At 44.3% G+C, this 17,261-nt stretch overlaps 1 protein-coding gene across 2 annotated transcripts in view; it reads right to left on the minus strand.

Moving 5' to 3' along the window:
* krt222 (keratin 222) overlaps nt 1–17,261 on the minus strand; it is a 57,537-nt gene that overhangs the window by 5,689 nt on the left and 34,587 nt on the right. For both annotated transcript variants that reach the window (XM_034240343.1, XM_034240344.1), the window contains 2 exons: nt 4,121–4,338; nt 2,090–2,192 (listed from right to left, as the gene is read on the minus strand). In XM_034240343.1, coding sequence (XP_034096234.1) covers nt 2,090–2,192; nt 4,121–4,338 — 321 coding nt within the window. The remainder of the gene's footprint in view (nt 1–2,089; nt 2,193–4,120; nt 4,339–17,261) is intronic.

The raw sequence follows: 17,261 nt of genomic DNA on the forward strand, positions 1-17,261 counted from the left end.
GTAAAAACATCATCTTGGAGAGTGAAAAACAACAGATGGAGATTAAATTGAAAGGTGTGACAAAGCACAAAAATTACCAGGCCCGTAAAAACAAAACCTTGGAGAGGGAAGTCAAACATTTGGATGACCAGTTGAAAAAGCAGGGTGAAAAGTTCTCAGAAGACCTGGCCGAAAGAAATCGCATCTGGGAGAGTGAAAAACAACAGATGGAGACTCACTTCAAAGAGGTGGAGAAGGAGAAAGATGACCAGGCCCAGAAAAACCTCAGCAGCGAGACTGAGCTAAAAAAGGTGGAGATCAAATTGAAACAGGTGACGAACAAGAAAAATCACGAGGCCAGGAAAAACCAAACCTTGGAGACAGAAGTCCAAGAGTTGAAAGACGAGAGGAAGGAGACAGAGGAAAGGTTCTCCAGACACCTGGCTCAGAAACAGCTGAGCTGGGAGGCGAAGGACAAAAAGATGGAGGATGAAGAGGAACTTCTGGAGGACCTCTCTCTGAACATGGATTACCAGGGGAGAGGTTTCTTGTTTCGTAGGAGGGAGACAGAGAAGGACGTGGACTTGCAGAGGATGCAAAGCAAGAGGCAAGAGAAGCTGGTGAGAGGGAAGGCAAAGAGGGAGTAAGCTGAGGCGGGAAACGGCGGGGGAAGAAGCTGCTGGTGCTTCAGCTCAGGCTGGACAACAGTAGTTCCCTCTACCTCCCCCCTTCCCCTCTCCCTCTTTCTCCCGATCCTTCCACCCCCCACGTCCTTCCTCACTCTCCTCCCCTTTACCTCATGTAGGGTTTCTTCCTGGATTTCAGGTTTTCCCGCAATCCATATTCATAATGGAATTAGAAAAAAATGTCACCATTAACTAACTCCTCCATTTACCTCACCTACTTCTTCCCCCTCTCTCCACCCTCAACTCTCCTCTCCATGTCGCTCACCTCTTTCTTCCTACCTAATACCCCCCCCTCTCCCTTCCCCATTTCTCATTTACGGTTTTCTCCTGGATCTCAGGTTCACCCGCAAAATATAATTAGATTTACAATTATGCTAAAATATATTTAAAAAAATGTACATGTGTGTTTCATTGTGTAAGATATACAGTATACGTATGACATTCTGGTTACTAAAATACTAGTGTTCATTCAATGCATGTTTTAAACAACACTGAATTTCATTAATAAAACAACCCATGGTATGAGATTGATAGATAGTTCTTGGTGTTTTTACATTTGTCTCATTTGTCTTATAACTTTAAAAAGGGCCCTATTATGCTCATTTTCCGGTTTCATATGTGTATTTTGTGCTTCTACTGTGACATGTTAACATACTTTAATGTCCCAAAAGGTCTCTCTTTGTCTCATACTGCCGGTAAGCAATTTGCAAATCATGTGAAAGCAGCTTTAGGTCGGCATTCACAAAACATGAGGACATTAAGAAAAAGTATAGGATTAAGAATGAATTGAATGTCAATCAAGTGACAGAGTGACTGTGAATGTGTTGATACAGCCAAGTATTCTAGCTGAGAGATTTGCCTGTGTGTAGCTTTTATTTGGACAGCATGTGTATTTGTGTGCTACTCTTGGATGCCTACATGGGCCTGGTGTCATCTGAAGCATGACTAAAGGATTCCGCCCAATGTCTGGTCCAACAACATCAGGTGCCACGCCCTGAAGACTCCACACCAGGCCAGTATCTCCACATGAAAGGCAAACCATTAATAAGGTAAAATTCCCATGCAGTGCTATGATGAATCACTCATGGGAACTTGTGCGGCCGACTTAATGTTTTATGCCTCGAAACTTGCTCGACATGGAATGGTAATTATTTTCAGAGCTTGAATATCTTGTCTGCTGGACCAGACGTCACCTGGGTGGGGAGGACACCTGTTCACCTCTCAGGTTTTTACTTGCTGAGTCGAAACCTGAGATTAGAAGGCTTCGAGAGATTAAGCAAGCAAGAAACCATTTTGTTACGTATGAGGAAGGTATGTATCTGGGTGATTGCTGTTAGAGCTTGTTACTTGAAAATGCCCACATGTCCAAATGAACAAAAGGTGCTGACTGCAGGTCAATGTTTGCCAAAAAGATCAATACTCACTCGATGGTGCCGTGTCCCTCCGCACTCTCCCGCACCACATTGCCCTGAAGAATCTCCTGAGTCTTCACAGTGGAGATTGGCAAGTCTTTATCTTGCTCTGGGTCTGTGAGAAGACATTAAAGAGGACATATTCTGCTCATTTTCAGGTTCATATTAGTATGTTCATGTTGTGTGTCTATTGGGACATGTCTCCATGCTTTAATGTTCAAAAAGCTCTTTTTGTTCTCATACTCCCTGTGCAGCAGCAGCTCTTAAGAAAAGATATGCTTTGTTGACCGTGAAAGATATAAATCTGTAGAATATCTGTCAGATAAACACTGAAAACTGCCAAATTACAGTTAACATTTAAAAGTAAGAAACCAGTGCCCAGTCTGCTCTGATTGGTTAGCTGGCCACCTCTGTTGTGATTGGTCAACCGCTTATGCCCCTTTCACACGAAAGAGGTTCTCTGCTTGCGCTTTTCTGGTTCGGAACCGGTTTTTCTTTTCAGCCCCCGTTTTGTTCACACCGCCCAGAGCCCGACTGGTGCTGCCGCAGCTGCGTCATGACGTCACGTTTACGTCGCTGATTTTCTCCCCAACAGCGCTCACAACAACAACAATGAGGGACTGCGTCGGGTCGATGATCGTGTTGCTTTTAATCATAAGAAGCCAGATTAAATTAAATAACGACTTCTCCAAATTTATACTTTTCTCCAGAGTACAGTGGTTAATTGTTTATTAATGTGTTTCAGCGGCATTTACCGACCGCTGCAGTGCTGCCCGCTGTTTGGCATCACAACGCTCTTGTGAAAATGTCTTTGGTATACGATAGGTGATGTTAGCATAGCAACCAAAGCTAAACTGACTATCTTGACTACTTGTTGCTATCCTATTGTGACATAAGCCGTTTTCTACAGGCACATTTTACAGGCGTATTCTACTTGTGATAGTTGGACACGACAACCTGTGCAGCCCAGTATTGATTCCATCCGATAGCTGCTATAATACAAAACAAAATGTCTGCCTGCTCTCCACAATGATCAATAACAGCGAACGGATGGTCAAAGTAAGGTACAAATAAACAGAATCACATGAAGCCTGGTTAGTGTTGCCTGACTTTATAAAGTGTGTTTTTTTTAATAAGTGTGTGGTCGCGTTCTAGTCACTTTGCTCAGCGCTACTGCTTGTTACAACTTTTTTGCCACACTCGCCAGGAGGACTCTCCTCCAGCATGTTGTGGAACAAACAGCTCCTTATGTCCATTAGTGCAGCTAGCTAACCAGATGCTAACAACACGGTCCCTGCTGGCACCGGTCTCTCTCTCTCTCCCTCTCTCTCGATCACACTAAATGCTCTCTTGCCACACACACACAGAGCCGAGCTTGAATGACACAAGCACACGTTTATTTCCATGCAACTCTCTGATTGGTCTGGTGTCTTGCCTCTGTTGCATTCACTGAAAACGGGACATTACAGTCCTGCCGTCCTCTCTTGTGTCATGATGAGGTTCACGTAAAGCACGGTTAATGTATTATATTATTGAGGGAGAATTGTCCGGGGCTAACCTTCTTATTGCTCAGGTTGATCCCGCCCCTGCCCCCACCTCCGACGTAAGCGTGACGTAAGCGGTTCTTGCTTCTAGACCGACAATTTGTTCGAGCTTGGTAAGAACCGGTTTTCGGGGGAAAAGAGCCGATTCCGCTGCTGCTGTGTGAACAGGACATGAGCTTATTAGGCTCTAGCTCCGAACCGGCCCTGGAACCGCGTTGATGTGAAAGGGGCATTAGAGCTGTGTTGGAAATGTCCTGCCCTTAGTGTAGAGTGTTATATAGTGCTGTCACTATGTTACTGAAGTAAACAAAAGGAGACCAATGGAGAGTGTGGGAGAGAAACTCCCTCTGGAGGAACACAGGGATTTTAGCCTTTGCTGACCATTTACGCACTCATGCACCAAAAACACACTACAGGAAAGGAAAACCTCAAAAAGTACAATAGGGCCCCTTTAATGACAAATTAATAACAATAATAAGATGGTGTGTTTGTGTGTTACCTGTAAGAACCAAAAGGCTTTGCTGTCTTCGCAGTATGCTTTTCTTTTGTCCACTCTCTGCAGGGAGGAGTGAAGGTATTTCAGGCAGGGGCTCGGACTTGGGTTCGTCGGGAGTAACAGCCAGGTCACTGAAGCCATTCTCTAGCCCGTTCTCAGGTTCCTCCATGGAAAACCTCCAGGGACGCAGACCCATTGGCTGCCCATTTTGGCCCATGTGCCTGCAGGCAGGAGGACAGACTACAGAGTAAAGACAACCAAACACACCTTTTTCTACCTGAAAACATAGCACATCTGAACTAGGGATGGGTATCTATCTCTGATGTTGCACTGCCACCTGCCTGTGTGACACAGAGTCCAACCCGATTAGGAGAGGGCTCATTGCTAACCTGATGTGCGATGATAACATGTTATGTCAACTTGCGTATGAATTGCTCAAACCACATGATTGCAAACTAACATTATCCATAATAATAATGGAACGGCAAGAGGTGGAGGTGCAGGAGGCAAGGGGCTACATATCTTTATTTATGTGGATTTACATTTGTATAATCTGTGTTTGTGCCCTCTAGTGATAATGGCTTGAAAAAAAATAATAGAAAGTTGACTCACAAAAATAAACACGATCCACAAGTTCTTAAACAGTAACAAGCCATTTACCCCTTTTTCCAGTCTTAAGACCATACTTGCCAACCTTGAGACCTCAGAAATCGGGAGCATTTCCAAAACCACCGTGGGGGGGGGATCGCCGGAGCAGGGATCGCCGGAGCTGTATTAGATTAACATTAACATGCTTATTGTAGTTGTAAGGGCACTGCCTTGCGGCCTGTAGCACCATCCTTGATGGAGCATATGTGTGGGCATGAAAGGAGTGAGCAGAGGAGAGTTGTCGATTCTTGTTCAGTTTTCTGTGACTATCTTCCGCACCCTCTCAGACTTTCAGTTGCGTGCGCTACTAAAGAGACGCGCTACCATGGAAACCAAACAATGGTGTAGCTGTATTAAAGTCCGAGTGGAAACAGTCCTGAGTAAATCTGATTTTGTCAGAAATCGGGAGAAATGCGGGAGAAATATGACCCCGGGAGGAAACCGGGAGAGGGCAATGAAATCGGGAGTCTCCCGGGAAAATCGGGAGGGTTGGCAAGTATGCTTAAGACTAATCTTAAAACTGCATACACGTGTTACGTGATAAAACAACTTTGTGCTAGCGTTGCGTTTCTATGGAGAAAGCGCTGCCCCCGACTAGGCCGTAGCACTATACATGGCATCGCACATCTTTGAAATTGAAGCCGAGCACTGCGCTTAAAAAAGGTTAAATTATCTCAACTTTAACCTTGTTTACCGCTGACCTTCAAACGCGCAACCAATCAGATGACAGCTGTATTTAACGACGCAAGCTAGCAGGGATTTTTAAAAAAAATGTTTACCTTAGTCATTTACAAACCTTTAAAAGGTAGGGTAGGTAATTCACTTCAGAAAACACTTTTTGTTATATTCCATGGAATGCTCTTAACATCCCGATAGCAATGAATACATTAAATGCTTTGACAATAAATACATAAATTAATCTGTGGAAGCCGTAGCGTTGTAAAAAGCACGACCAATCATCTGAGCCGGCCCGGCTAAAGTAACTGGACGGCCTACCTGCCTGTCAGCCTTCCATCTGTGCACAAACTTATCTCGTGCCCTCATTGGTCATGTGCGCGTGCGTGTGTGTTGGAGGAGGGGCTCTGTGAGGAAGTCTGAAGGAAGGGGCAGATTGTTTTCGTCTGCGTACTTTCAAATTCTAGCGCACTCGAGCTGGTTTCTCCATTCTTACCTACCCTACCTTTAAGGCATTTCATTTCAGTCAATAACATTGAAGGTGCAAATGCAGTATAGATAAAATAGTAGTTTACATCTTACAAATTAAAAATATAAACAAATGAGAGAAAAGTCTCTGGGCGGTTCTTTTTTTTATGTAATGAAGTCATTTTGCTAAAATGTTAAGTTAGCTGACAGGGGAGATAAACATAGAACAAAAAGACTTTTGGTCAGTCAGGTTAGTTTATTTTAAAGTAAATTGTGTTTGAAAGACAAATATACGCTGTTACCCCGACCCAATGAAGTTATTTTCATTGCTAACCTCCATGACAACATGTAAAATAGGTATCAAACCCCATTCACCCAGACAAACAATGGATGGTTAAAGAAAATAAGATAAAAGTATTGTGCCTTTCAGTGTCATGTTTTGTGCTTTTTTTGCAGACCTGCCCTTTCCAGAAGCCTTTGAGGTTTTATTTGAGCAGATGCTTCAGTAAGAAAGAGATGTTTTTACCGTATGAGGATCATCTCATCTCTTATTTTCTTGTCACACAGCCCTTTGTGTTACCCACCCTTTTCAAATACGAACTAACAATGCAGATTTCAAATTCCACTTCCTATCTCTACTTGCATTAATGACAAAAGCTTCTGCTATATAAAGAAATGAGAAGAGTCAAAGGCACCTTCTTCAAACTATAAAATAACAGTAATAACAGATTGGAACAGCCAAAGTGTTGATTCCAAAGGTGCTGTAAGATGTCTACTATCATTGGCCAAGCAATGAGAATGGAATATTCCATGGTATAACAGTATGACGCTGGCAGGGAATAAGATATGAGACCACAAAGATGGGTTGACTATCTGGATTCTGAATACAGGTAGAGCTTCAATTAAATGCTTTCAATCACTGATGTGATGTTGTATGATTATGCATCATTTTTGCTTCAGTCAGACGCCCCTCCCCCGACCCATTACCCCCTGCTGCACCCCCCATTTGTTTCCACTGCCTGGAAATGGCCCTGTCACCTCTCCCACTTCTAATCAGCCCCAACCATCAGCTACACACCAGCTCCTGTTTCTCCTCCCCCCACAACCCCCCCACCACCCGCTGACAACACCTTGTCCCTCACAACCAACCAGGTGAGGAGGGAGCTGCAGAGGTGTAAGGCAGCGGGTCCAGATCGCATCAGCTCGAGGCTCCTCAAATCCTGCACAGACCAGCTGTGTGGGATTGTGGAGTTCCTCTTCAACCTTAGCCTGAAGCAAGGGAGGGTACCTCAACTGGAAGACGTCCTGTGTGGTACCTGTGCCAAAGACCCCTCACCCCAAGGAATTCAACAGCTACCCTGGAGAGGCTGGTCCTTGGACACTTTCAGATGCCGTCATCTACCTGCTGCAGAGGTCCCTCTCCCACCTGGAGAAGGCTGGGGGCTCTGTGAGGATCATGTTATTTGATTTCTCCAGTGCCTTCAACACCAGCCAGCCCCCGCTCCTGGGGGACAAGCTGCAGCTCTCGGGGGTGGATCACCACCTCACCAACCGCCCAAATTACGTGAGGACCCGGGAGTGTCAATCAGAGACCATCATCAGCAGTACGGGGGCCCCCCAGGGGACGGTGCTGGCACCGTTTCTCTTCACCCTCTACACTGCAGACTTCACCCACAACACTGCAACCTGTCACCTGCAGAAGTTCTCTGACGACTCCGCCATCGTTGGCCTCATCTCCAACGAGGACGACAGGGAGTACAGGGAGATGACGCAGGACTTCACCCTCTGGTGCCAGAAGAACCACCTCCAGCTCAACGCAGCGAAGACCAAGGAGCTGGTGGTGGATTGCAGACGGCGCCAACACCCCCCCTCCGACACCAGTGAACATCCAGGGAGTGGACATAGAGATTGTGAACTCTTACAAATACCTGGGTGTTCATCTGAACAATAAGCTGGACTGGACTGACAATTCTGCTGCTCTGTACAAGAAGGGACAGAGCAGACTCTTTCTGCTGAGGAGACTGAGGTCTTCCGGGGGGCAAGGGGCACTCCTTCAGACTTTTACGACTCTGTGGTGGCATCAGCCATTTTCTATGGTGTGGCCTGCTGGGGCAGCAGCATCTCGGCTGCTGACAGGAAGAGACTGAACAGACTGGTAAGGAAGGCCAGCTCTGTCCTGGGGAGTCCTCTGGACACTGTGGAGGTGGTGGGAGACAGGAGAATGGCAGCCAAGCTGTCCTCCCTGCTGGACAATGTGTCCCACCCCTCCAGGAAACCCTGTCCTCACTTACCTCATTCACACCAACGCAACTCCGGTTCAAGCTCCGTGCTAGAGCTTTTCAGGTTCAGAACCGGTTCTTTGGTTTAGCTCCGGCTCTTTTCACACCGCCCGGAGTCCGACTGGTGCTGCGTCATTGCGTCATCGTTTGCGTCATGACGTAACCGTTTGCGTGCCTGCTTCATAAAGCCAAACTGCGCCGAAACCCCTCACAGCTCACACCGCAACACGTTCTCACTACCAACCCGTCACATGTTGACGGACGGTCAGGGCCCCTCCCCGTCACTCTATTACGGTACCTACCCCTTGGAAGTCAGATTTCAACGGGCAGGGCATCCCATAGACCTTCATAGACCTCCCATTGCGTTGATAATAGACGCCATGAGAACGCTCCCCGACGGTCGGTTATTATTGTCAATATTAATATAATAATTATTTATTTTTTAATAGTCACACTCGATTTCGCCGATTTTCTTGTTGCCCCAGCTGGTTGACACCTCTTTTAGCAGAAACAAAGGCTACATTAATGTATTAAATCGATGTTAATCCATGTGTGTGGTTGTGGAATTAATGGACGTGCCGTTGTCCGTTACAAACTCTTCAACTACAACCCTAATTATATTTTAAAACATTTTAGAAGGCCTCACGAAATACTTTAATGTAAATTAAAATGTAAATGTGAAGGGATGTGTGTAATGTGGTGATTGACATTATTCACCTACGGATCTATGGACAGCCGGAGTGAAACGCAGCGTGTGGAGGCTTCCTCGCAGCCCTTTCGCCTCACGGGCAGCGGCGGCGATGGCGTGGCTCGTCACCATGATGACCATTACGGCACATCACAGAGAAGCCTCTCCCCCCAGCAGTTCCATGGGATACAAGAAACATTCCTGTCATCCCAGGAACAGTGTCTTGCGCGGTTTTTACCCCCGCTATTTTTCTAAATCTCGGAAAAGAACGGGGGAGTCGCCCCGTTGCTGTACAATCAAACATGTGTTGATTTGCACAGACAACAGGCCACGGCTATGGAAGCAGCCTACCTCAATCGCCAGGGAGGAGTACGATCTGCGCAGCTTCTGAACGCAGCCAGGCGGCTGCTGTTCTGGGCGCGCACACACGTTGCTCTCATCAGAGCAATGTATATTCCCGGTGAATTTAACAGAGGGGCTCGCAGAACGGAGCAGCCGTTGTATGCGAGGAGTATGGAGACTCAGACCTGTGTCACGCACACTGGCGCCTCAGGGGGATTTGGCTTTGGTGTTACGCGCACTAAGCAAAGCCCCATTTGAACCTGATCAGCCAAAGTAGTACTGCTTTTGGCTCTATCAGAGAAAAGGGTGAGTGATTTGTCTGCTCTCTCTGTGGCTCCGTCATGCCTCCGGATCCAAGGAGATGGCAGTTCAGCTGTTTTACGCCCTAACCTGGCTTTTATGCCAAAGGTCATCACAAGCTCTTTAGAGTCGAGAGTGATCACCCTGGCTGGCTTATTCCCCCCTCCTCACAGGTCGGAGGAAGAAGCCACGTCTCATCTCCTCTGTCCTGTGCGCGCGCTGTCTTGCTATGTGGCGCGCACGGCTGCCTGGCTCCATTCTCAGCGCCTGTTTGTGCACTATAGAGAGCGCTCCATCGGGCAGCCTCTGTCTGCACAACGGCTGTCACACTGGCTGTGTGAGGCTGTGTCACAGGCATATGTCTCCTCTGGGGTGGAGCCCCCGGAGAACATCAATGCGCACTCCACCAGAGGAATTTCCTCCTCCACGGCTTTGCACGGAGGAATGTCAGTGGAAGACATTTGCACTGCTGCATCTTGGTCTTCCCCCTGTTCATTTGATTCATTTGTATTTGAGGGATGTCTCCCATTCCTCTCTGACGCACCCTGTACTGGGTGTCCTGTCGGAGTGAGTGACGTCAGGGATCCAGCTGTGCGCCTCTCTCCTGCCTCTCGGCACGCGGAGAGCGGCCCTTTTTCCCTCTTATAGGAGGGATGTTCCTTTTTCCTCTGACACACTTTGTGCGGAGTGCCTGGTCAGAGTGAGTGACGTCAGGGATCCAGCTGGGCGCTCTCCTACCTGTCTGACACGCAGAGAGCTGCTGTTCCCCCTCTATGATCGCTGGGCAAGGTGGGACCGTCGTCTCTACTTTCTCACAGCGGCTGGTACCGGCTCTGCTTCCTCGGAGGCTCTCGCTGTTGTGGAAATAATTATCATAAGACGCCAATTAGTAACATACAGGACAAACCTTGATGTCTGTTTACCTTCTTTAAGGACACAGGCGGCTTAGCCAATAATGTTATTGTTCCCATTCTGTGACCGGTCAATACTGGGATACAGATGGTCTGTGTTGTGGGTACACTGGGACACTTCCTTCTCTGTATTTGTGGACTCCAAGGTAAAATCTTCGAGGTCATAAGTGTCCGAGGCAAGTAGCTCTGTGTTCCCACACTGTTTAGGCTATCTCCTCAAATATGTTGTTTACTCTCTGCGAAACCAGTTAGATGGGCTGGCAAGAGAGAGGCTCTCCAGAATTGACGTGGCAACTCTACCGTGAAGTCAGAACCTCTGACTCTTGGACTTGTGATGTGAATCCTCCGGCCGTTAACTCCAAATAAACCATCATGTGTTTGACATCAAAGCTACTGCTCTTCCCGTGTCTCCTTCCTGAGTCGGTGACTCCCACTGCATAGCTACACAGAAGTTTCCTCTACAAATTGGCGTTGTCGGCAGGATGCCAACAGATCTTCAGATTGTGGTAAGTGTGATTTTCAAATCTACATTTGGACATTGCCTTATCAGAATCTGTGATTGACGGTATCCTAAAATTACCTGTGAAACTGATCGGCTGCGTTTCCTTTTGGTTAATGAACATTTGGGATGATAAACCCAGGGAATCAGTGTCTGGGGACTCAGTCCTGGCTTATTTCCTCTGTGTATGCTGCTCGGGACGGAAGTGCCATACAGGCATACACAGCTCATGTTTAGAGATACCTTAAAGAAAGAGCATCAGTGAAGTGGAGCTTCTGTGTGAATTGAAAGCAATGTAAAAGATTTGTATTGGACAAATCGCCGGATTTTGGGGGTCTTAGTGGCTAAGCACAGCAGTTGAAAATAAGCAGCCAAAGATATTTGCTGCTATCACCTCTCTGTAACAACACGGCTCCAGCTGCAGCCTTGCGTGTGTGTGTGTAAAAGAAACCTCACCGTGTGTGTGTGGGGCTGGAGCAGTGCAGGCTGAGAGGAAGAAAGTCACAGCTTATTGCCTATAGGTTTTAACTCACGGCACCGCCGTCCTTCAAACGGGACGGTCTAAAAGCACTCGTTGTTTAGGACCGCTTTTCTCATGGTTAGACGGGCCAGCGCGAAGTGCGTGCATCACCCGATGTGCTACGGCTCTCTGGAGCAGGTGGCGGTCAGGAGTGCATACATAAAATTATAGGCTAATTGATCAGAGGTGTGTAGTGGCAAGCAAGCATAGGCAAACTGTGTTTCACCTTGAGGTGAACTCGATAGCAAGTGTATATCGGCTGGTCGTACGGACTACAGTCAACTGAGCTGTTGTTTGGAGAGAAAGGGCAGGGAAAAAGTCTGTGGGCTCCGATCGGGGGGGCACAGCGCCACTAGAAACAAATAGCCTAGTGGTTGTCGCAAGAGGATAAGCTAGTTACCGCTCTTGGACGGCTTTCAGGCACCGATAAATCACTTGTATACAAGGGTGAGGCGTGAGAAGACGCCGCACTGGAGATAATTCCCCACCCCCTCTAAGATCTCTAAAATCCGGACTAAATTGAGCTGGAGGAGCTTTGCTGTCGCGCTGGTGTTTATTAAGAGTTCATGTTTTGTTTGTCTGATTGTTTGTATGGGGGTCTATATTGGTTTGTCCCGCCGTCTTGTGTATGTTTTGTAACAATAATGAATCAGTCCATAGACAGGGTAAAATGAACTAAACTTTAATTATCTCACCAAAAGTAAATGACCTGAGAAAAATAAAGTGTTTTTATGTCCTGCCTCTGAGTGCAGGGGAAAATGTAAACAAGAAGCACACTGTTCAGGGTGAGCGCTGTAGGTGTAAGAAGAAAATAAGATTATATTGCTTTAATAATCCATTCTTAGATGGTATTGCTGGTATGTTAAGATATCTTTGTGACCTTGTATAAGCCCTATGCCCCGTCCTGCGCCCCGAGACCCTCAGAGACTTGCCTGAGGAGATCAGGGTTGCAAAATCTGGTTTTAGGTCAATGTTGTATTATTTGTTTCATTTATTCTTAATCTATGTATTGTATAGTAATAATGAATAAAAACGTAATGTATTGAACACATTCCGAAACAAAGCAGATAAGCAGAACAAGACTCAGACATAATACTAATTGTTGTTGAAACCTTTTGCGCTGTTGCAGCAAAATGGAAACTGTGTTAATTATTCTGTTCCAACTGGCCACTGGAATCAGGTAATTAATATAAGTTGAAGTTCAATTACAGTTTTAAAAATAGTTTAACACTCTTTATTAAACTGCTTTAAATTATTTCTAGTATCAACCAATTGGTCTCTATAGACAATACTAACATTAAAATAGTTGTTAAACTACTGACAAGTTTTCTGAAACCGAGCTTATGAACAACAGAGTAAAGGTCGCTGGTTAAGCCAGGATCAATATATTTGTTGAAGTTTTTATTGTGTGCATAATAAATGTGTTAAATTAATTGAGCAATTCTTTAAAAGTATAATGTTGCAATTTCTTTAAAATAAGTAATTACAGTTACAAAATAGGTGTTGTTTTCCAAGGGCCTCTCTTTCACAGGCCCACACTTTGAATCATAACACTTCCAAGTCCTACAGAGATCAGTATCACTTTGTGTTGCAAGCCAAATCCAGGGGTTCTACTCGAGCCCAATTTTAAATACCATAAAGAAAAGTATTGAACCCAGCTCGAGCTAAATGTGAAATGTATTTAATTAATGTGCAAGTGTTTTGATTTATTTAAAATGTTCCAGTCTAGCTTCCTTCGAGTTTAATATAAACAACAGATTGGTTCTCATAACATTCTCACTGCTGTGCTGTCCCAAATGTTTGAAACCTTGGGCAGACAAGCACACACACACACACACTTTGGATGAGTAATCACTTCATCCAAATTGTAAATTGTTGCCTTCTTTAAAGTTATTAGTAATTCAAGATTAATTATTAAATTAAATTAGGTACATAACAATAAACAAAATAACTTTGACTTGATCATTTTGTTCACAACATTAGACCTTGTCCTCTAATCTCTACTAGAACCTAATCTTCTTATCCTTTTCATTACAGAGCTGGGGAAATGGTGTATTGCTTAGATTCTGATCCGTGCAAAGTCCAATTTTGACTGACTTTAGTTTTAATGTTAATTTGATTTCAACCCATAAGTAATTATTTAGATGAACTCAACATTTCACATGATGATGGATTAGTGCTCCACATTTTTCCCACTAATTTGTTGTGCAATTAGGCCAATGGTAAAGAGAGACATTGATGACCTTGTGTCCCTTTTGTTGGTACGTGGTTCCATTCTGTCTATGGCCTTGGACGGCTTCACTAAGAATCACCCAGTTCTGACAGTCCGGCTGAGTGCAGTCACAGAGATGCTATGGCTGCTCTACATGAAATGACATTAATGGTCTGGTCTGAGAATGGACACCATTACCTGCTTCCAGAGACAATGCCGCTCCTCAGACTGAACAATACTGTCTCACGTGGGCCACTCCCCCCACCAAGCCATGAACTGAAAGCTTGACATCTGCTTTGAACACCTGGAAGCCTCCCGGTCACACCAGCACCAACCCTTGGGTCAGTCAGATGGGACTAACGGCTTAACTTAGGGCATTTGGTTCAGAAATATGACTCTCGTTACCGCAGAGTGGGTTGTTTTTTTTAAGGCTATTCATACTGCTATGCAGAGGATGCCTGTAGGTTGGCAAGCTGTTAAAAGCCCCTACTATTTTTTTAAATAGGCCTAAATGTCAGGGGCCTCTGAATGTCTAGTTCTACATGTATTCACATTATATGGACAATGTTTCCACCTGGTGAAACTGAAGGCTGCACGGTACTCAGGCTACAATACGACCATTCTGTTCTGCTCTAACGATTCAATTGATAGATTCTACATCAAAACAATTAGCTTTTATTGTTTCCAATGATAACGTCATTTTAAGAGAAGGAATGCAAACCTGTTTTCAAATGTAAGGTTTTGAATGTGTTTGACATTTCTCAGTAAAACACCCTCAGACACCCACTATCATTTATGCTATGCCTTCAGTAGTGACTCAGATGTTAAGGGGGAAGAAGCTTTTCCTCCCAAATCAGATATGCTTTGTTTTTCAACAAAGGTATACAGTTCCTGCATAATATATGTTTCTCACAATTGTTTGTTTTTTTGTAAGCTGCACACAGGTGATACTGACTCTTCTCGAGTAATAGATTACACCATGCTTAAATAGACTCCTAAGTTATTATTTCATATGAGACATATGTAAGAAAAGGGAGGGAAGAGTCAATTATATTGAGTAATTGATTTTATATTGGAACATTTATTTCTCAAACCTGTTTTATGGAAGAGGAAAATATTTCTGATAAACTAATATGTTATCAAACGGTAAATGGTGAATTAATATAACATTTAGAATCATTGAGAAGGGGTGATATCCGCAGGGACTAGCTCACCTTTAAATTACAATAACATTTCTCTACTTTGGACTGATGAGTATATGATTCTTGCATGTTAAATGACTAACACAAACCTTACATTTATGCATGTGCATGTCTCAGGAAGGCTCCCAAATAATTCTGAGGGGGCCTATCCTATTTTTGTATTTAAATGATAATGTGCTAATCCATTACCTTGAGTTGTCTGCACTCAGGAAAACATCCCTATCAAGTGTTAACCCAATAACTACAGTAGGACAGCTCTGAAGGCCAAGGGTCAGAGAGAGAGCTACGTGGGTCCACGCCAGACACTGCAAGGTCGTAGTCACAGGAAAGGAGAAACGGTAGAAGCAGAAGACAACAAGTGACGTGTCCTAGTCACCAACAAAAGTAGATGACAACAAGTGATGTGTCCTAATCACCAACAGAAGTAGATGACAACAAGTGATGTGTCCTAATCACCAACAGAAGTAGATGACAACAAGTGATGTGTCCTAATCACCAACTTGCACCACACTTGCACTACATACAACAAAACACACTACACACAAGGTGTCACAGGCAAGTGCCAGCTGAGCGGTTCCATATGCTCTCTGGTTCCTCGTTTGTGTTACCGGTGTGCGGAGTCTGACTGTCCGTGTCACAAAATCGACCGAAGGAATACACACACACACCCCATGGAGCATTCCCACCTCGTGATGACGGCTCGCCTGGGACAACGCAACCGTGAGCAATACAACTGGCCTGGCCCAGTGATGTGGGGTTTAGCTCGCCACAAGATTACGTTTGGTTGTGCGGCGACAAGCTCTATCAAGTTCTGGCTCCCCTCTGGATAGGTACATGCACTCTAGTGGATTTGAATCCAGCAATCAGGCTTAACAACACTACTCTTTAATGTATTATCCATGCACAGAAAGACCTACAATGATGTTTCAAGTACTGGATTAATTTCAGTTTTGGCCCAAAACAAATATTTATAATATTTCATATAACAATTATGTAGCATATTTGATCCTCAAATTAGAGAAGTATAATTTAAAGAAATTGATATTCTCAACATTAGATAAACACAGAAGAATCCTTTCCAAGTACCATAAGTAGCTCAGGTAAGTATGGCTAATAGGAATACTTGATAGACTTAATTTGGTACAGATCAGTGGTAGCATTTACAAATGTAATAATTCAAGGTTTAAGAATGTTTAATCCTTCCTTTCCAGGTTTTTACAAAAGTCTTTGAATATTTGCCTAACTTTTCCTTTTCAGATTTTGAACAATGTACTTGACTAAAATGAATGTATTGATTTCACTAAGTGCCTTACTCTTGACTAAAGCGTATTTGAGTAAACGGTAAAAGTAATCCTAAAATTGAGGACACTGCACTTTTGCAGATTACAGATTGATCAAATCACCATTGTGAATTCTATACTCTAACTGTACATTTGTAGCTGGATCTCTTACGATCCTGAGTTTTAAAATGCTTTTGACTAGTGATTGCCTTGAAGTAAATCTTTAAAGCGGCAAGCTGGTTTTGATTTTATAGTTTGATGAATGAAATTAACTAATGGTAAATGATAAAATATATTAGTTTAAAAACAAATATTTAGCCATTGTGCACCTGTGTTTTATGTGTGTTCATTATTATGCTTTTGACAAAAGATGATCAAACACTGATGAGAGATGATTTTTCCTATTATGATTGGCTGTATCAATCATTGTGATTGAATGTTTCAATCTTATTCTACTTTGTGATGTAATTAATGTAAGGTGAGACCACACTCGAATCTGGAGACGCCTATTGAGTTAATTATTGACCAAATTATTATTAGACTAATGTTTTTAGGTTATCATAAATGATAAAAAGAGAGGACTGTTGTGGAAATAATTATCATAAGACGCCAATTAGTAACATACAGGACAAACCTTGATGTCTGTTTACCTTCTTTAAGGACACAGGCGGCTTAGCCAATAATGTTATTGTTCCCATTCTGTGACCGGTCAATACTGGGATACAGATGGTCTGTGTTGTGGGTACACTGGGACACTTCCTTCTCTGTATTTGTGGACTCCAAGGTAAAATCTTCGAGGTCATAAGTGTCCGAGGCAAGTAGCTCTGTGTTCCCACACTGTTTAGGCTATCTCCTCAAATATGTTGTTTACTCTCTGCGAAACCAGTTAGATGGGCTGGCAAGAGAGAGGCTCTCCAGAATTGACGTGGCAACTCTACCGTGAAGTCAGAACCTCTGACTCTTGGACTTGTGATGTGAATCCTCCGGCCGTTAACTCCAAATAAACCATCATGTGTTTGACATCAAAGCTACTGCTCTTCCCGTGTCTCCTTCCTGAGTCGGTGACTCCCACTGCATAGCTACACAGAAGTTTCCGTTACACTCGCGGAGCAGACCAGGA

The sequence above is a fragment of the Gymnodraco acuticeps genome, unplaced genomic scaffold (assembly GCF_902827175.1).
Source record: "Gymnodraco acuticeps unplaced genomic scaffold, fGymAcu1.1, whole genome shotgun sequence".
Classification (NCBI taxonomy): domain Eukaryota; kingdom Metazoa; phylum Chordata; class Actinopteri; order Perciformes; family Bathydraconidae; genus Gymnodraco; species Gymnodraco acuticeps.